The sequence below is a fragment of the Dermochelys coriacea genome, chromosome 7, assembly GCF_009764565.3.
Source record: "Dermochelys coriacea isolate rDerCor1 chromosome 7, rDerCor1.pri.v4, whole genome shotgun sequence".
NCBI lineage: Eukaryota > Metazoa > Chordata > Testudines > Dermochelyidae > Dermochelys > Dermochelys coriacea.
Window position 1 is genome coordinate 82,000,301 of NC_050074.1, and position 20,330 is coordinate 82,020,630.

Here is a 20,330-nt window from a genome sequence, read left to right on the forward strand (position 1 = left end):
TGGAACCACCCTGACTTCCCCATCCAACCCCCCCGGACCCCTGCCCCATCCAACCTCCCCTTCTCCCTGTCCCGACTGCCCCCGGAACCCATACCCTTGACTACTCCACCTCCTTCCTGACTGCCCCCCCGGGACCCCTGCCTCATCCAACCCCCCTGTTCCCCACTCTCTGACTGCCCCACCCCCTGACCACCACCCCGTACTCCCCTACCCCCTTACAGCGCTGCCTGGAGCGCCGGTGGCTGGCAGCCCTACAGTCATGCTGCCCAGAGTGCCAGGTCAGGCAGCGGCTCTGCAACTGCATTGCCCAGCGCATTGCATCAGCGGCGCCCTGAGGCTGTGGGGGTGGGGGGACACCGGGGTAGGTGCTGCGGGCTAACCTCCTGGGCCAGGAGCTGGGCAGAAAGGTCCCACGCACTGGCAGTGGCCCATGAGCCATAGTTTGCCCACCTCTGACCTAGAAAGCCTGAGGTGATTTTCCTCTCTCTCTGCCACCCCCTATAGAAATTAGAATCTACAGGGTCATTTTTGTTGTTTGTTCTCACAGTTAATACCCTTTTACCAACCCAGAGAATGTTTTAGTGAAAGGTAAATCTCTCTTGAACCTGCTCCATCCAATAGTCAGCAAGAGGAAGTAACTAAAGAGCTTAAATGCACAAGAAATGCATACCTTTTTACTGGTTTAGGACTAATTTAATAGTAGAAATAAGGGCAAGTTGGAGTTGCTCAGATCCGAACCTTAAAGTGGAAAGGCTCACATTTTATTGATGTAAGGTGCCAGGTGCTTTGCACTTTACATGTATATTTCTAAACAGATTAATTATGTCAGTCAATGCATATAAGAATTCCCACAAAAAATAAAGAATAATTTAAGCTGCTACTATGAGTTAAATATAATTTGTACCCTTTAAAATGTTTGCAACAGTTTCCTTTGCTTCAGGAGGAAGAACAGAGCTCAAGTGCTGGATGAACTGTGGTTCGTGGAAATCAATTATTAAGTTACGAAGCTTTTCACTAGGGAGAAAAAAGGAATTAGACAAAACTACTATCAGTGAGAAGATTTATACAATCACTAAATAAGATTGAAAACAATTCAATTCTACAAACCTGGCAGAAGAATTCTCCATCAGTTTAGAAAGATTTCTTAAGGGGGCATCAATACCAGAAATTCCTTCTTCATGATCTAACCTAAATATAGTGTCCTTAGGGAGTTTAGATAAGTTCCTGAAAGACATAATAGGAATAATAAGCAGGAATATAATTGCCTTTGCTTTCACATCTGCTTATTAACATCCTACGGCATTGTTGTTAGTAATGTTGCCTGATGTATGCAGGCAGCCTGAAACAATAGCTCCAAGAAGGAATAAAACTATCCCTATTCATGTCAGCAAGGTGAGAACTCTTAAGCCTGATCATTTAAATCAGCAGTAGTACCCATTTCACTGGTGATGAAAGCATTCAAGCAAGGGTGCTGGAACTAGGAGTACTGGAGGTGTGGCAGCACCTTCTGGCTTGAAGTGGTTTCCATCATATATAGGGTTTATAGTTTAATTCAATGGCTTTCAGCATTCCCACTATAAAAATTATTCCAACACCACTGCATTCAAGGAAGAAAAGGGATGATATAATATAAAGATCCACAGAGTCTATGAATAGCATTTCATTTTGTTGTCATAAATAGATGGAGCTTGAAAACATGCTGTAATATTTTGCTTATTAGCTAACAGCCTAGGTAATTGGTGGACAACTCCCTGGGGGGAAAAAAAAAAAAAAAAAAAAAACAAAAAACACAAACACACACGTTCTCAGGCCTAGCCCAAGTTTTGCTATTTGAATTTAGTGTGGGGCTTTTGTTTTTTTATGATGGTGGACATTTAACAAACAAAGTGTGCTTAATTTTATATTGTAAAAAAAGCGCACACACACTTCCTTTCAAACGGCCATATTTCTGTTCGTATTACCTGTCCAATAAACAGGAAATTTTTGTCACATTGACCTCTTTAACATAGCCAGCAGACAAGCCAAGTAATGTCTTCTCTCCACTCACAACAACTCTATCTCCTACCAACAGGATTGTTCCAGGCATGGTACCATTTTTACGCTGGAAATAATGTAGATATTGTCCATCAGAAACTTCCTGCACATGTTCAACTCTGATCATATTTCCAATGCAGTCTCCAGCCTTTTCTCTATGAACACATTAAAAGTAAAAGTGTAAGCTACCTTGAGTAATTTTCTAGAAGTAGCTTTGTATCAATTTAAGATTTAATACAATTCATTTTATGTCTTACAGTAGTTTTGTTTGACTATATTGGCTGTCTTTTTCTTCAAGATAAATGTACTAGCTACATTCCAAAGCCCTGATCAATTCAAGACTGGATATCTTTCTAAAATATATATTCTATCGCAACCATAAGTTAGGGGATTGAAGCAGGAATTAATTGGTGAAATTCCATGGTGTGTGTTATGCAGGTCAGTCTAGATCATAATGGTCTCTTCTAGCCTTAAAAAGAAAAAAAAAAAAAAAAAAAAAAAAAGGAAAAAAAAAATGAATACTATACATTTCTATCCTACCCTATCAGATGTTGTTTCCCAAAAGGGAAAGCGATAAAGCTGGAAGCAAGCATATGTGGGTTTCAAAACAAAAGTACATGGCTTGTTTTGTGAAACTCCCAGATAAGTGGTCTACAGATTCTCAACACAGTGGAGATTACTCAAGATAAGTCAAAAGTATTAAATTCTGAAACAAAAGGTTGAATCGCACTATAATGTAAGTTTGGTTTTTAGCGCTTCAGTAGTAAAACAAATCTTACTGCCCATGCTTCACTGAAACAAACAAAAACAAAAACAAAAAACGAACAAAAACAAACTCTTACTGCATTTCACCAATAAAGTTATGCATGGCTGCTGGTGAGATTTTAATAGGAAATGATGCACTACCATGAACCTTCAGTCCACTTTCAGCCACCTATGGAGCAGCCTGTACTAGCAATATGGCACAGAGCAGAATACAGCCTGATAAGGGCCTTGATTTAGGGAGGCAGCGCAAGGCGCTGGCGTGGCAGACGACATCTAGCTGCACACATCAGGGAGGTTAGGCTAGTAAAAGTATTGTGATCTTATTTTATAAGAATGAAGATAAAGCACAATTTAGCATCATCTTCCTGGGTCTTTTATGGTTCCCCTCCTTCCCCCAAGAAGGCACTTAACAGGTTGGTGATACCATACCACCAGATGTACAAGCCCAATGCTTTTGAGAGATCCCCTCCCCACCCACCCACCCACACAAGCACTTCCTGGTATCTCAAGTAACTGTATAATCAGAATATTTACCCAAGTATTGAAAGAAAGATCTTGTCTCTTGCAGGAGACACGAGTTACCAGAAACTAAGCAGGTAAGAGCTGTCCATAGACAATGCCCTCACTTCCATCTTACCTTTCTGAAGCAGGCATCAGCCATATATTTTTACGTCCCTTTTTGCCCTCTCCACACTGTGACTCCAAGGTTAACATCAGATACCACAGGCTGAAATATTGTAAGTGAGATGGTTTCAGATGCTGGGTCTCTTCTTCAATAATGGGTACCACAGCCGGAGGAATAAGGACATTGTCCATCTGTTGCTCTACAGCTCTAAAAATAGACGCAAGCATCAAGTTAAAAAAAAAAAAAAGGAAAAAAAGAAGTCATATTCTTCTAAGACTACATCTGCTTACTAAATTCAATGGAATTTATTCCATAAGGTAAAACACAAAAGCTAAATGAAAATATCTATTTGAACAAATCAAACCTAGGGGAAAAGCATCCTAATCCAAATCTTTAAATGTGAGCATGAAATTCCAAATACAGAACCTGTTCCTACATCCCTTATTTACATCAGTACTTTCATATTAGTGACTGGATGTCCCCGGTGATAATTTGGAGTGTCCACAGATGAAAAGTTCAGTTTTTTTCCAAATAATTCAAGCATAATATTCTCTGTCCTCTACATAAAGAATGCTATCTCTATTTACAAAATGAGCCACGACTGTGTAAAGAATCTGAAGACTATATTGACCAATATAGCATTATTTTGTCTTATGAATGTGAAATCCCCTTATCTTATTTAATGTACATATATACTTACATAGCATATATAATGGACTCACCCCCACAACTGTTTCAAATGCAATACCTGTAGACTTTTTGGTATAGTGTCATGTGTGAAAACAACACTTCTGAAAGGAAACAATTTTTAACCTAACTAAAAATGTCAGGTAGCTTTAAGATGGTCTTTATTGGACGACACTACAAGACTGAATTTAAAAAGGAAAATATCACAGGGGCACAGGTGATTTAAGTTTAGAAAACTTAGTGTGTAGGCAAGTGGGGCCAGATCTCCCCACCATATAATTTTAGGCATACAGTTTTGGCCACTATGTTTAGGGGTAATCTCCTTTTACTCCTCCTACTCTCTTACACTCAACGCTTATAAATGATGTAAATAATCTGAATTTTTTAAATTATAATTAATAAAAGTTAATTTATTGAAAACCCATTTAATATCTTTGAGACTAACTTTAATTGTATTCTTTTATCATGATAAAACAAATATAAAGTTCAATACTGTTGGACAGGCAAAAGAAAAATCAAAGTTTGTTATTAAAAATTCAACTTTTAAAACTAAGTACAGAAAAATTTCAGAAGTTGGATGCACTAAACAGTAACTAAGGGTTTGTCTATGTGGGAAATTTTTCTAGTATAGCTCTAGCAGAGTAATTATATAAGTATAGTTACGCCAGCATAACTCCCGTGTGGATGCCATTCTGGTGTAATTATTCCTCTTATAGCTATGATAGTCAATTCCCTGTGTAGGCAAGCCTTAACATAATCACAAATTTAGATCCCAACCCTGCAAAGGTTTGGGTATATGACTTCAGTGGGACTACTCACAGAGTGTAAAGATAAGCAGTTGGGTAAGCCTCTGCAGGAACAGGTTCTTAAATTGTCAAGGCTGGGGAAGAATCAATGGAACAATACTTATCTTTGGAGAAAGTCATTGCATACCAAAGGCAAGCGTTAATCAACACTGAAATCACCACAGAAAATCCAACACTGTTTAGTTTTTGGGTTTTGTTTTTTTTAAAAAAACAAATTAAGTGTTTACTATCCAAAGTCTGAAAGTTTCTTTTACCTGCTATAAAGAAAGCAGTTGTGCATTTGTGAGCAATATTTACAGGCCCGACTATCATCAATTACAGGAGGCAAAGAGGCAAGTTGTGTTTGCTTATTTCCCAGGGCAGATTTACACATACTGTGGAATAAGTAAAAGGCCAGCTGATTTCTTAGCTTTAGTAATTCTGTAAAGGAAAAAAAGAAAAGAAATGTGAGCTAGTCTTTCAGAGTTAACAATATTTATTAATTGATTTGGGGCTCCAAGCAATGGGCACGTATACAGCACAAACAGTATTGATCATAAAGATATTTTTGGTGTAGTGTACATTTTTAATATCCAAAATTATTTCAGGAAGATTAAGCATTCTTGTCAAAACAAAGAACTTATCTCAACACTGTTTACTAGTTCCTGGAAGTGGTACATCAACCAGTATCAATATTTTCAAGAGTGAACAATGTAATAACCATTAATGTGGAAAAAACTTCTTATAAATTAAGATAGTTAAGCACTGTTTCTGGGAAAAACCACCTCTCCTATCCATACGATTGCCAGACACGGGATACATATTGCCAGTTTTAAGGTACAGAAGAAATCCAGCTTCAGGATCCACTCTTCGTTCTTGATTCAACAAGGTGTACAGAACAACCTGAAGACATTTAAAAATATATTAAAGTGTATTTTGATATTTACATAATATGCATAAGTCATGTGAATATGTTAAGGTTGTACAGATAAACAGCCTTATCATTGCCAACAAGATTACAAAGAATAAATGCTTGTCATCTAATTGATGTTTTTCCATTAAAGATTTCTTCGATAAGAAAAATCTCTAAAAAAGTTGAAATTTGAGAAATGCTTATTTAGTTGGTGATGCAGGAAGTAAATACCCATAACTCTGCCACCTCTGCAATATTATACCTCCCCATCTCTGGACCCTGAAGAGGCCTCTCTGAGGTATCAGCTACGGAGGAATGAATAGTTACCCATCCAACCCTGCGGAAATCTCTTGAAAGATAACACAATTTCAAGCTATATTCTCTCTTCCCTAGAGCCTTTGTGGAAGGTTTTGCAAGGTCAAAGATACAGAGTCTCCACACAATGATCCTGGTTTCCTCCCTTGGGGCTACTCATTGAGATTACCTCCTCACTCCCTTATGGAAATCTGAACCTTTGCTTGAAGGTGGTAGTTTGTAAACACTTCCACATTCCTCATTCATAAATACAGGTTTGAGATCATCATAAGCCATCCATAATACCTAATTATATTACATATAAACTGGTTCAGCCATCATTTATTAAACGAAGTACAAACAAGTATATGACAATTGTGTATGCTGAACATTTAAACGTTTCTACCTGACTTCTGTGTTCTATGGAGTTAGATTCCTTGCCAGTTTTAAGCTCCAATGGCATTATCTTATATTGCGTTCCAGACTTGCGGTGTATTTTCACACCAACTGTAACATCAATCTTGCCCTTTAATCCAAACCTGGGAGACCAAATATTCTCTTCAATATCCAGGAACTCTGTAACTTCAATATTACAAGATAAATCTTCTATTTTTCCATCACTTGGTCTACGAGGAAAGCAAAACAAAATTTAAAAAAAAAAACAACTTTATCACCTGAAGAGTTACAAGACTACTTTAGAAACAGATAGAAGCTGCTGCATCTTTCTAAACAGGTACTCATGAGAATTCCAAAGATTTAAATCTTCACAGGGAACTTCTATTAGTGTGCATGCACTGCAATGGCAAAAATATTTACGTGTGTAGTATTAGCCATTAATTTAAGATAGAGTGTTACGGCCCACTCAAGCAAACCTTCTATATATGGATCAGGCCTCAACTCAAAAGACTACCTTAAATTGTACACTGATGTGGTAATTACTCAGTCTGAAGAAGTTATATTTTTAAAAATTAAATTTAAATGTTACAGATGTGCAAAAACATAATTTAAAGTGTCATGAATTCCTTCTGAAAAAGGACATGCCTTATTTGATCTTCAAAATATTTAACCTTTTAAAAAGTTACCTTGAAGTTAATACTATTTAAAAAGCACTTTTATTCCTCAACAGTGCCAATTTAAACTATGAAGGAAATAGAGGACCAGGTGACTGGCCATCACATCCATGGGAGCAGGCAGCCAAATGGCAGAGAAGCATGGACAGAAAGAAAACTTTGCAATGAGCAAGTATGATGAAAGCCAGATTTTCACTCTTAACTATATATATTTTTATAGCTTAGTCAATTGATAAAATAAGCTAGTTCTTCCAGTGCCAAAATTTCTGCTCTGTGAATTGGCCAACACTGACTACTGTGACTAGAATCTTTTTAAGAACAAAAGGTGTTATTTCTACAAGATCCATTCTCCATCACCATGGATACCTGTAATATTTGTAATATTGTTTCCCAATCAATGCCGCTGCAGCTAAACAAGCAGCTCTCTGTGGACCAAGTCATTATTTGCTTAACAAGGCCAACTTTCTAGGCAGCGAGGCCATGAGTCAGCTCCACATCAATAAACGCAGAAAGGAATAAAGGATTTTGCTTTAAAATTCAGATGAACAAATTAATGAGACAAAGTTAAGTAATTTCACTAGCAACATCTTTGCTAGGTAACAATAAACCAGGTTTTTAATGTGAAAGTAATGGTTTCTTACAGTTTTATCTGCATTTTGTTGTGGTTAGCTTGACTAGGTTTGTGCATGAAGTCTTCTGCCCATTTAGAAATTGATGGAAGATATTCTTCTATCTCTTGCATGATTTCTTCTTGTTTCAGATTTAAGTAGTACCTGTACAAGTGAACCCATACACGTTAAGTACTACGTAGAAAATAAGGAACGATATGGGGTGAAGGAAAATAGACTCAAAACTGAATATGCAATCTAGTTTACTGGGACCTCCATCTTTCAAAAGACTTACACAAAAGTGTTGAACTTTCTGCATTGTGGGATTGCTCACTATGTGAAGTTAAGAGTGTGCAATAATGGAGCATCTGAGACAGTTATAAACCGCTATAAAAAGAAAAATTACTTAAGTCTCTGCTGAAAGATTTACACACAAATATTTGTGCACTCTGAAGTAGTTTATTAAATATTAACCTCAGTTAAAAACATAAGGAAAGGCTTCAAAGGGGACTATGAACCTTTATGCTAGGCAGCACCAAGTAAGGACTAGATTAGTTGTATTCTGTATTATCAGGTCTAGATTTCAAACCTGACAGCCATTATCCTTAAGTTTATTCATGCATTAGAATTACTTAAATTGAATTACATGGTCTCAATTTTAATTCAAGCTCAGAGTGATAGGAATGGCATTTCAGTTTATTTTAAAGCAATGACAAAATTAGACACTAAAAGAACTGAAGGAAGATACAAAAAAAAAACCACTAACAATCAAGAAACCTGCCACAATAGCTGCCAACAGAGCAAGTAGAAGAGCAAAAAATACCTTCAGATAAAATGAAATATTGCTGCTATGGTTAATTCACATGGGAGAATAAGATCCCAATCTGAGAATTGGGACAAATATATTTCTTAACAGTTCAGTACATTTGAACTTCTAACTGTGCATGGACAAGTGACCATTGAAATTTTTCCCGCAGCCTGTGATTTACAAAGTACTTTCCGCACAACTTAAGTTCATAATTAAGGCTACATTTTAGTCACAGGTATTTTTAAGAAGAGTGTCATGGATAGGTCACGGGCAGTAAATAAAAATTCACAGGCTACCAACCTGTCCAAGACTTTTACTAAAAATACCCCTGACTAAAACTGGGGGAGAGGGGGTTTGGTGGGTGCCACACATGCTGGGGAGGGGGCACAGGTGCTCTGGGGCAAGTCACGGCCCCGGGTGCTGGGGATGGGAGTGCAGCCTGGGAAAGCACCCCGGGTGCTGGGAAGGGAGGCGCAGGTGATCGGGTGGTGCCGCAGGTGCTGGGGGGGGTTGGTGGGGCTGGGGCAGGCTCCTTACTCAGCTCCAAGGAAGCAATGGCCCCAGCTCTCTAGAGCTCCATATGCTGCCTCCACTCCACCCAAGCCCCAGTTCTGCAGCTCCCATTGGCTCGGAACCGTGGCCAGCGGGAGCTGTGGGCGCGGTACCTGGCTGCCAGCAGAGGCAGCATGTGGCAGTAGGGGAGCCCCCCACACCCAAATTCCTGCTGCTGGGGCACGGGGAGGGGAAAAAGAGGGGCGGCGCAGAGACTGCTCAAGCAACAGCTAGTGCGACTGACCTGGGAACTCCCGCGCTGCTCAGGCAGCTCCTGGGCCTGATGCACGGGGCTGCTGCAGAAGTCACGGAAAGTCACAGAATTGATGACTTCCATGACCTCTATGACAAACACAGAGCCTTATTCATGATTGATGGACTTTGTAGCAAAGTTAATCAAAGTCTTAAGATTAGCATCATCACAAATCTGATGGCCTTCAGAGCAAAATGTAGAGTCTAATCATTTTGCTTTTGGCCACAAATACAGAAATCTCTCTTCAATTCCCAAACTCCCATTTTGTAACTGTTAGCGTTTCTAGTTAGAAGCTAAGATGAGTGGTATAAAATAATTAGATTAGTAATCTTAAAAAAAAAAAAAATAAAAAAATTGGCCTCACTGCTTTGTCAGTTGAGTATTTTTTTTAAATTGTTTGTGTCACGTTTAGCTCAGGTTTGGAAAACTTGTGAAAATCTAATAGCCCAGGCCAAAAAGTTCCACTTGCCCACCCTGCCAAAAGAATAATTTTCCTCACCTCTCTCCTGAGTGGCTATGGTTTTGTACAGCTTATTCAGTTGCTTAACTCAATTTAAATAAAATATTTTACTCTCAGACAAGGAAGTGTCTTTATAAAAAAACATGAACACTTTCTACAAACACAAAGATTATTTGGTGGAATATTCTTGAATTAATAATCCTGCTTCTGAATATCCTGCACTTTAAAAGAGTTACTGCACCATAGACACTTCAACTGGAAAACAGAATTATTTTCTTCCATCCTTCAAATCTAGACACAGATATCTGCAATGTCACTTACATTTCTTTTAGATACTTTGGTCCATGGACAGTTCTGAAGGCAAGTTCTTGTAGTTTTTCTTGTGCAAAGTTATTTGTTACTCCTTGCTGGAAAGTTTCATGAAGGATTGTACCAATCAGCATCTGCCGTGAACTGGACTCACAACTCTACAAGGGGAAAATCAATTAAAAAAAAAAATCACAACTAGCACACCCCTCCCCCACGCCGGCAGCAGCAGGTTCATTCTAGCACCACCAACCCTTGAATGCTGCTGCCAGAAGTTGGGATCAGCCTCTCCTCAGTCCACTAGAATGGAATCGTGAACTCTCCCCACCCCTCTGCATTCAAATCAGGCTGCTTCCTCACCCATGCTGCCTGGGAGGCAATAGGGAGAGAACAGGAAGATTCTCCCTGCTTTTAGTTCCTGCGCCTGGATCCAACCCTGGCTTGAAGCAGCCCAAAGCTGCAATTACAGGTAAAGTCCTGCTCAGCACTGTGCTCTGTATGCAAGGAATTTTCCAGTGAACTTGGTTGCAAAGCGCCACAAAGTCTCTGATAATGTGCAAACTAAGGTTTTTTTCAAAGGCTTATAACTTGGCCAAATTTCAGCAGATTTTCACTTGGATGGCAAAAGGCACAACCCAGACAAACGCCACTATCTGCCAATTTTCATGTCCCTTCTCCAAAGCATGGACTTTTTTTAGTGATCTGTCACTAGTTTTAAGATGTTTTATATTCCATGGTTTCCACACTCACCCTGAACTTTTCACTCAGTACTGCTTTTCTCATACATCGAATACTATTTGACACTGTAGTGCCAGAAAGCAGCAAATCTGGGTACAGAATTAGGTATCCAGAGTCTCTATTTATTATCCAGGTCCCAGAATGATAATCTCCTTCTAAGTGAACGATGTCTCCTGCAACTACTGGAACAGAATACCTATAAAGCAATTACAAATTGCAATAACCATTTGCAAGACATACGGATATATTAGAAATGAAGTTTATATTCCAAAATCAGAGTAAGCCATCCAATTTTTCAAAAAGTCAGCCTGGAGAAACTACTGAAAACAAATTAAATAAAAAGCACTTTACACTAGTAAAACAAGCATGATTTTCACTGATTTGTTACAGAAACAGTATCTTAACATTTGAGAGAGCATATTCTAAAAAAAAAATTGCACAAATTTCCATGTTACAGACAACACACACATACTCAAATAATTCAAACCCCACCAACAGCAGTCTCACAAACTAATCCAGTATATTTTGCACTCAGATCTTGTACATGATCATGGACTTTGTACAGAATTGACTTTCTACTCCTTTACAGTAACGTCAAATAGAATTCTGCAAGATTTTTATCAGTTCTACATAGATTCTGCTCTCAAATGAGGCTAAGATAAATTTTTAAGAAGAACTGCAATAGTGACTTCAGAATAGAACAGAATCAGGACGACGTACTGAGAACAGTGCCCCTTATAAAAGCAATCACACTCAAAGTGTCCGATCCCAACCAAGATTTTAATTCTCTACCGTAAGCTTTCCTCTTCTTGAAAGCCCATCTTTAACTTATTTTAAGTGATAGCTTTTTGGCATTGCCCTATCTTCATATAACTGAAGTTTGCCAACTTTAGCATCTGGAGTAGAGCTCCCACAAACTGAGCCCATGAAATCCAGGGGATAGGGATTCTGCATTAATCTAGTTCTGCTCTATTTTCCCCTGAACAGCTACTCTCAAATTTAGTGATCTGAAATGAAACTCAGTTTATGACATGGTTATTCTTACTGAGACTGTATATCTTGAGAAATGTGCAACCTACATACTTTACAGAATCAGTGTTCCTGGAAGCCATGTCATCAGTTCAATTAGCACAAACCTGGGTCAGCACTAACTGCTGCAATTAGCACATAAAACTGCACATTTACAGTTCCACCATTTTGCATGTTTGTTAGAGTATTAAGCCATGACAAAATGATGTCAAGACTAGAAGATAATTGACATTTGATACCAGCTGCTCTGAAGATTAATAAAAGACACTAACATGTTGATATCATATTAAGTCATATATTAAGTTGATGTTATATTAATGTATTAAGATAATATATTCCGAATTTTGTTTTCATCTTTAAGATAGTAAAGAACTATGGCTGTCGATTAATCACAGTTAAGTCATGTGATTAACAAAAAATTGCTGTTAATCGCCATTTTAATTGCACTATTAAATAGAATACCAATTGAAATTTAAATATTTTTGGAAGTTTTTGTACATTTTCAAGTATATTCATTTCAATCACAATACTGAATACAAAGTGTACAGTGCTCACTTTACAGTGAAAATATTTGTAATAAAAATATAAAAATAAAATAGTATTTTGTAGTTCACCTTATACAAGTACTGTAGTGCAATCTCTTTATCATGAAAGATGAACTTACAAATTTAGAATTATGTACAAAAAATAACTGCATTAAAAAAATAAAACAACGTAAAACTTTAGCGCCTACAAGTCCACGCAGTCCTACCTCTTGTTCAGCCAATTGCTCAGACAAACAAGTTTGTTTACATTTGCAGGCGATAATACTGCCCACTTCTTGCTTACAATGTCATCTGAAAGTGAGAACATGTGTTCGCATGGCACTGTTGTAGCTGGCGTCACAAGATATTTACGTGCCAGATGCGTTAAAGATTCACAGGTTCTGTTCGATAACGATCCAAAGCAGTACGGACCAACGCGTGTTCATTTTCATCATCTGAGTCAGATGCCACCAGCAGGTTGATTTTCTTTTTTGGTGGTTCAAGTTCTATAGTTTCCGCTTTGGAGTGTTGCTCTTTTAAGATTTCTGAAAGCATGCGCCACACCTCATCCCTCAAATTTCGGAAAGCACTTCAGAGTCTTAATGCTTGGGTTGAATACTGTACCTATATTTAGAAATTTCACACGGGTACCCGCTCTGTGTTGCGTAAAATCTGCGGTGAAAGTGTTCTTAAAATGACCAACATGTGCTGGGTCCGAGACTCCTATGACATGAAATATATGGCAGAAGGCAGGTAAAACAGAGCAAGAGACATACAATTCTCCCCCAAGGAATTAACATTATATATTTAACGAGTGTCATCAGCATGGAAGTATGTCCTCTGGATTGGTGGCCGAAGCATAAAGGAGTATATGCATGTTTAGCATATCTGGCACGTAAATACCTTGCAAAGCCGGCTACAGAAGTGGCATGCGAAGGCCTGTTCTCACTTTCAGATGACATTGTAAGCAAGAAGCAGGCAGCATTATCTCCTTCAAACGTAAACAAACTTGTTTGTCTGAGCAATTGGCTGAACAAGAAGTAGGACTGTATGGACTTGTAGGCGCTAAAGTCTTACATTTATTTTTGAATGCAGTTATTTTTTGTACATAATTCTACATTTGTAAGTTCATCTTTCATGACAAAGAGATTGCACTACAGTATTCATAGCATCAGAGAATATCAGGGTTGGAAGGGACCTCAGGAGGTCATCTAGTCCAACCCCCTGCTCAAAGCAGGGCCAAACCCCAACTAAATCATCCCAGCCAGGGCTTTGTCAAGCCTGACCTTAAAAACCTCTAAGGAAGGAGATTTCACCACCTCCCTAGGTAACCCATTCCAGTGCTTCACCACCCTCCTAGTGAAAAGGTTTTTCCTAATATTGAACCTAAACCTCCCCCACTGCAACTTGAAACCATTACTCCCTGTACTGTCATCTGCTACCACTGAGAATAATCTAGATCCATCCTCTTTGGAACCCCCTTTCGGGTAGTTGAAAGCAGCTATCAAATCCCCCCTCATTTGTCTCTTCTACAAACTAAACAAACCCAGTTCCCTCAGCCTCTCTTCATAAGTCAAGTGTTCCAGTCCCCTAATCATTTTGGTTGCCCTCCGCTGGATGCTTCCTAAACTTTTCTACTTCCTTCTTGCAGTGTGGGGCTCAAAACCGGACACAGTACTCCAGATGAGGCCTCACCAATGTCGAATAGAGGGGAAACGATCATGTCCCTCGATCTGCTGGCAATGCCCCTACTTATACATCCCAAAATGCCATTGGCCTTCTTGGCAACAAGGGCACACTGTTGACTCATATCCAGCTTCTCGTCCATTGTAACCCGTAGGTCCTTTTCTGCAGGACAGCTGCCTAGCCATTCAGTCCCTAGTCTGTAGCGGTGCTTGGGATTCTTCCATCTTAAGTGCAGGACTCTGCACTTGTCCTCGTTGAGCCTCATCAGATTTCTTTTGGCCCAATCCTCTAAATTTGTCTGGGACCCTCTGTATCCTATCCCTACCCTCCAGCATATCTACCTCTTCTCCCAGTTTAGTGTCATCTGCAAACTTGCTGAGGGTGCAATCCACACCATCCTCCAGATCATTAATAAAGATATCGAACAAAACTGGCCCGAGGACCGACCCTTGGGGCACTCCACTTGATAGCGGCTGCCAACTAGACATGGAGCCATTGATCATTACTTGTTGAGCCCGACAATCTAGCCAGCTTTCTATCCACCTTATAGTCCATTCATCCAGCCCATACTTCTTTAACTTGTTGGCAAGAATACTGTGGGAGACCGTGTCAAAAGCTTTGCTAAAGTCAAGGAACAACACGTCCACTGCTTTCCCCTCATCCACAGATCCAGTTATCTTGTCATAGAAGGCAATTAGTTTAGTCAGGCATGACTTGCCCTTGGTGAATCCATGCTAACTGTTCCTGATCACTTGCCTCTCCTCTAAGTGCTTCAGAATTGATTCCTTGAAGACCTGCTCCATGATTTTTCCAGGGACTGAGGTGAGGCTGACTGGCCTGTAGTTCCCTGGATCCTCCTTCTACCCTTTTTAAAGATGGGCACTACATTAGCCTTTTTCCAGTCATCTGGATCCTCCCCCGATCGCCATGAGTTTTCAAAGATAATGGCCAATGGCTGTGCAATCACATCCGCCAACTCCTTTAGCACTCTCGGATGCAGCGCATCCGGCCCCATGGACTTGGGCTCGTCCAGCTTTTCTAAATAGTCCCGAACCACTTCGTTCTCCACAGAGGGCTGGTCATCTCCTCCCCATGCTGTGCTGCCCAGCACAGTAGTCTGGGAGCTGACCTTGTTTGTGAAGACAGAGGCAAAAAAAGCATTGAGTACATTAGCTTTTTCCACATCCTCTGTCACTAGGTTGCCTCCCTCATTCAGTAAGGGGCCCATACTTTCCTTGACTTTCTTCTTGTTGCTAACATACCTGAAGAAACCCTTCTTGTTACTCTTAACATCTCTTGCTGGCTGCAACTCCAGGTGTGATATGGCCTTCCTGATTTCATTCCTGCATGCCCAAGCAATATTTTTATACTCCTCCCTGGTCATTTGTCCAGTCTTCCACTTCTTGTAAGCCTCTTTTTTGTGTTTAAGATCAGCAAGGATTTCACTATTAAGCCAAGCTGTCGCCTGACATATTTACTATTCCTTCTACACATTGGGATGGTTTGTCCCTGTAACCTCAATAAGGATTCTTTAAAATACAGCCAGCTCTCCTGGACTCCTTTCCCCCTCATGCTATTCTCCCAGGGGATCCTGCCCATCAATTCTCTGAGGGAATAAAGTCTGCTTTTCTGAAGTCCAGGGTCCATATTATGCGGTTCTCCTTTCTTCCCTGTGTCAGGATCCTGTACTCGACCATCTTATGGTCACTGCCTCCCAGGTTCCCATCCACTTGTCCTTCCCCTACTAATTCTTCCCGGTTTGAGCTCTGCCCCTAGTTGGTTCCTCCAGCACTTGCACCAGGAAATTGTCCCCTACACTTTCCAAAAAGTTCTTGGATTGTCTGTGAACTGCTGTATTGCTCTCCCAACAGATATCAGGGTGATTGAAGTCTCCCATGAGAACCAGGGCGTGCGAGCTAGAAACATCCATTAGTTGCCAAAAGAAAGCCACCTCCACCTCATCCCCGTGGTCTGGTGGTCTATATCCGACTCCCACCATGACATCACCCTTGTTGTTCACAAATCTAAACTTAATCCAGAGACTCAGGTTTTTCTGCAGTTTCATACCGGAGCTCTGAGCAGTCATACTGCTTTCTTACATACAATGCAACTCCCCCACCTTTTCTGCCCTGCCTTTCCTTCCTGAACAGTTTATATCCATCCATGACAGTACTCCAGTCAGGTGAGTTATTCCACATCCCATCATATTGTATTGTATGAGGTAAACTGAAAAATACTATTTCTTTTGTTGTTTTACAGTGCAAAAAATTGTAATAAAAAATAAATATAAAATTAGCACTATACACTTCGTATTCTGTGCTGTAATTGAAATATATTTGAAAATGTAGAAAACATCCAAAAATATTTAAATAAATGGTATTATTATTGTTTAATCGTGCAATTAATTTTTAATCACTTGACAGCCTTATAAAAACCACACCCAGAAGACAGCATGCAGAGAACTTAATTCCTAATATAAAACCATATCCCCTCACAGAAAATGTTTATATTTACATATCAGTTACCAGTCATTCCTTAGAATACACAGTTCTGTATCTTCAAGTGATTGAGAAGCTGTAATTGTCAGGTGTTTCTCAGGACCATCTTCATTTTTCTGTACTACATTGATTCTTAAGATAAGGAATCTGTTGTTCAAACCTTTGCTGAGTGTTGTGTCACATAAGTCAATTGCTCTCTTCTGAAAACTTAAGAAACAGTTACATTAATGACTGCTTTCAGAGTAGCAGCCGTGTTAGTCTGTATTCGCAAAAAGAAAAGGAGTACTTGTGGCACCTTAGAGACTACCAAATTTATTTGAGCATAAGCTTTCGTGAACTACAGCTCATTTCATCGTTAGTCTCTAAGGTGCCACAAGTACTCCTTTTCTTTTTGCAGTTACATTAATGCAACCAAATACACAGTGGTGTTTCAGGTTTCAGAGTAGCAGCCGTGTTAGTCTGTATTCGCAAAAAGAAAAGGAGTACCGGTGGCACCTTAGAGACTAACAAATTTATTAGAGCATAAGCTTTTGTGAGCTACAGCTCACTTCATCGGATGCATCAGTGGTGTTTGGTGGTCATAGCCACTCCATATTTAAGTCTGAAGCAAGCTTCCTAACGCAAGTTTTCATTCCTCTGCCACGTCTCATCCCAAGGTAGAGTTTTTCTGGGAAATCTGGTTGAAAACAGTCAATCAAGGAGCTCTGGAGCCTACATCAACAATGCACTGTTCCAGAACAGCAGTTCTCAAACTATGGGTTGGGTACGGTCACAAACCCATTTTAATGGGGTCACCAGGGCTCGCTTAGACTCACCAGGCTGGGCCTGAACCTGAAGCCAGAACCTGAGGGCTTCAGCATTCGGCAGCAGCAGGGCTCACTTTACAAGCCCTTGGGCTTCAGCTTTGGACCCCCCCCCCCATCAGAGCAGTGGGGTTCTGGCTTTGCCCCCTCCAGGTGGTCGGCTCCAACTTTGGTTCCCCCTCCTGGGTCATGTAGTAATTTTTGTAGTCGGACAGGGCATCGCAGTGCAATGAAGTTTGAGAACCGCTGGTCTAGAAACTCCAAGTTCAATTTGTCCCAAGGACGTTTTTGTTTTGTTTGAAAGAGACCCTTCCCAACCACCCCAAAGACAGACCGGGGAGCTCTGGAGTGTGGCTCGCAGCCACCCTCATTCTCAGTACAGAGACGCAGCCTGTAAGTTAGTTCCAGACACAACACGCCCTAGGACCTACCAGAGAACTGCCTGTTGGCCACCAGCCACAGTGAAAAACCCCGGGCTACAATCGCCGCTGCTTTCCGAGCCGTTCCCCGGGCTCGGACTGACACCCCCGGCGCGGGGCCGGCCCCCCGGGGTAGGGGAAGGGGGCACACGGCGCGGGGATCCCCCCCCCCCGAAGCGAGGGGCCGGCGGGAAGCGGGACACGGGGCGGAAAGGGGGGCTCGGGCCCCGCAGCGAGAAGACGGAGAAGCCGAGAAGGCGGCTAGCCCTGAGCCCGGTTCCTACTTCGAACCACGCGCGCTGCGGCGGATCCCTCCCCCGGGCGGTACCTTTCTGCCGGGGCCAGCTCCTCACAGGCGCTTTTCTCCATCAGCTCCGCCAGCACCCGTTGCTCTTCCCGCCCCAGCTCCATAGCGACGCTGGAAGCCGAGAGACCCGATACCGGGCGGAGAGGGCCGCACAAGCGGAGTGAGGCGCGGTGACGGAGGCTCTCACGCCCATGAATTAAAATCCCGCCACTTTGGAAGAATCGCGCAGGTTCCGTAACGCCGCGCTCAGCTCAGGGGCGGGACAGAAGTACCTGCCCACGTGGTGCAGGCTGGTGGGTGGGTGGGGGGGACGGCGGGCGCGAGCGGCGCTCAGCCAATGGGACGCCGGCCTGCGTAGCGAGCGGCTGGTGCAGGGCGCGTTGGCGCGAGGGGGTGTCGCTGCCAGGTAGCCAGCTGTGGCTCTTTGTCCCGAGTGCGTCGGACACGGGTGGCGGTGGGGGGAGGAAGAAGCACAGTGTTAGCCCCGGGCCGGCCTGCCGGGCTTCCGTAGAACGAGCAGCAGAACGTTTTTGAAAGTGCCATGTGACTTTCAAGGGCCATGCTCCGTGCCGGAGACAATCCAGACCGGTATCACGGCACGTCTGCTCTGCCCCCGCCCAGCCTCAAGCTGCTGCTGCCAGCTCGTCTGTAGTGCAGCTGGGCTTGTGGCACTGTCACCGCTCCTTGCTGCTGGTGTTACAGAGGGGAAGCAGTTTGAACGGGTGGAGTTGATAGCAGGCTGGGGGTGTGGTTAGTTTTTCAGGTTACCCGTGCATAGTCCTTCCACAGCAAAAGGGGAGAGAAAAATACATTTGAAAAGCAGACACAGGACAGCAGGGTGAAGCTATAAAATATGTCAGGGACTGAGTGTAGTATCTCAAACTACATTCAAATTTTTTTTTAACTGACTAGAATTCATATTGTTTAGGGAAGCTCTAGAAAACTCTGCCTACGAAATAAAAGCATGTCTTACAAACACCAAACCTATAAGAAAGGACTTCAGAGATAAGAATGGCCACACTGGGTCAGACCCATGGTCCATCTAGCCCAGTAGCCTGTTTTCTCACAGTGGCCAATGCTAGGTCCTTCAGAGGGAACGAACAGAACAGATAATCAGGTGATCCATTCCGTCGCCCATTCCCAGCCTCTGGCAAACAGGGGTTAGGAACACTTCAGAGCATGGTTTTGCATTCTTGCCCATCCTGGCTAATAGCCACTGATGGACTTATCCTCCATGAACTTATCTAGTTCTTTTTTGAACTCTTTTCAGAGTAGCAGCCGTGTTAGTCTGTATTCGCAAAAAGAAAAGGAGTACTTGTGGCACCTTAGAGACTAACAAATTTATTAGAGCATAAGCTTTCGTGAGCTACAGCTCAATGCATCCGATGAAGTGAATCATAAGTCGAAAGAATAGTAAATATGGCAGGCAACCAGCTTGGCTTAATGGTGAAATCCTAGCGGATCTTAAACATAAAAAAGAAGCTTACAAGAAGTGGAAGGTTGGACATATGACCAGGGAAGAGTATAAAAATATTGCTCGGGCATGTAGGAAAGATATCAGGAGGGCCAAATCGCACCTGGAGCTGCAGCTAGCAAGAGATGTCAAGAGTAACAAGAAGGGTTTCTTCAGGTATGTTGGCAACAAGAAGAAAGCCAAGGAAAGTGTGGGCCCCTTACTGAATGAGGGAAGCAAGCTAGTGACAGAGGATGTGGAAAAAGCTAATGTACTCAATGCTTTTTTTGCCTCTGTTTTCACTAACAAGGTCAGCTCCCAGACTGCTGTGCTGGGCATCACAAAATGGGGAAGAGATGGCCAGCCCTCTGTAGAGATAGAGGTGGTTAGGGACTATTTAGAAAAGCTGAACGTGCACAAGTCCATGGGGCCGGACGAATTGCATCCGAGAGTGCTGAAGGAATTGGCGGCTGTGATTGCAGAGCCCTTGGCCATTATCTTTGAAAACTCGTGGCGAACGGGGGAAGTCCCGGATGACTGGAAAAAGGCTAATGTAGTGCCCATCTTTAAAAAAGGGAAGAAGGAGGATCCTGGGAACTACAGGCCAGTCAGCCTCACCTCAGTCCCTGGAAAAATCATGGAGCAGGTCCTCAAAGAATCAATCCTGAAGCACTTAGAGGAGAGGAAAGTGATCAGGAACAGTCAGCATGGAT

The 20,330-nt window shown here is 41.8% G+C and overlaps 1 protein-coding gene across 4 annotated transcripts in view; it reads right to left on the bottom strand.

The window, feature by feature from the left end:
- Window positions 1–20,330, bottom strand: part of DNA2 (DNA replication helicase/nuclease 2) — a 37,512-nt gene that overhangs the window by 16,649 nt on the left and 533 nt on the right. For 2 of the 4 annotated variants that reach the window (XM_043519326.1, XM_038409303.2), the window contains exons 1-12: window positions 18,186–18,557; window positions 16,663–16,842; window positions 10,911–11,094; window positions 10,176–10,321; window positions 7,815–7,946; window positions 6,510–6,729; window positions 5,682–5,799; window positions 5,172–5,337; window positions 3,437–3,631; window positions 1,962–2,189; window positions 1,108–1,224; window positions 905–1,014 (exon numbers count right to left, since the gene is read on the bottom strand). In XM_043519326.1, the coding sequence (XP_043375261.1) occupies window positions 905–1,014; window positions 1,108–1,224; window positions 1,962–2,189; window positions 3,437–3,631; window positions 5,172–5,337; window positions 5,682–5,799; window positions 6,510–6,729; window positions 7,815–7,946; window positions 10,176–10,321; window positions 10,911–11,094; window positions 16,663–16,842; window positions 18,186–18,268 (1,879 nt within the window). In that variant the 5' untranslated portion in view covers window positions 18,269–18,557. Of the gene's footprint in view, window positions 1–904; window positions 1,015–1,107; window positions 1,225–1,961; window positions 2,190–3,436; window positions 3,632–5,171; window positions 5,338–5,681; window positions 5,800–6,509; window positions 6,730–7,814; window positions 7,947–10,175; window positions 10,322–10,910; window positions 11,095–16,662; window positions 16,843–18,185; window positions 18,558–20,330 lie in introns of those variants that run through there. The other 2 variants (XM_043519325.1, XM_043519327.1) reach the window with 2 other exon arrangements.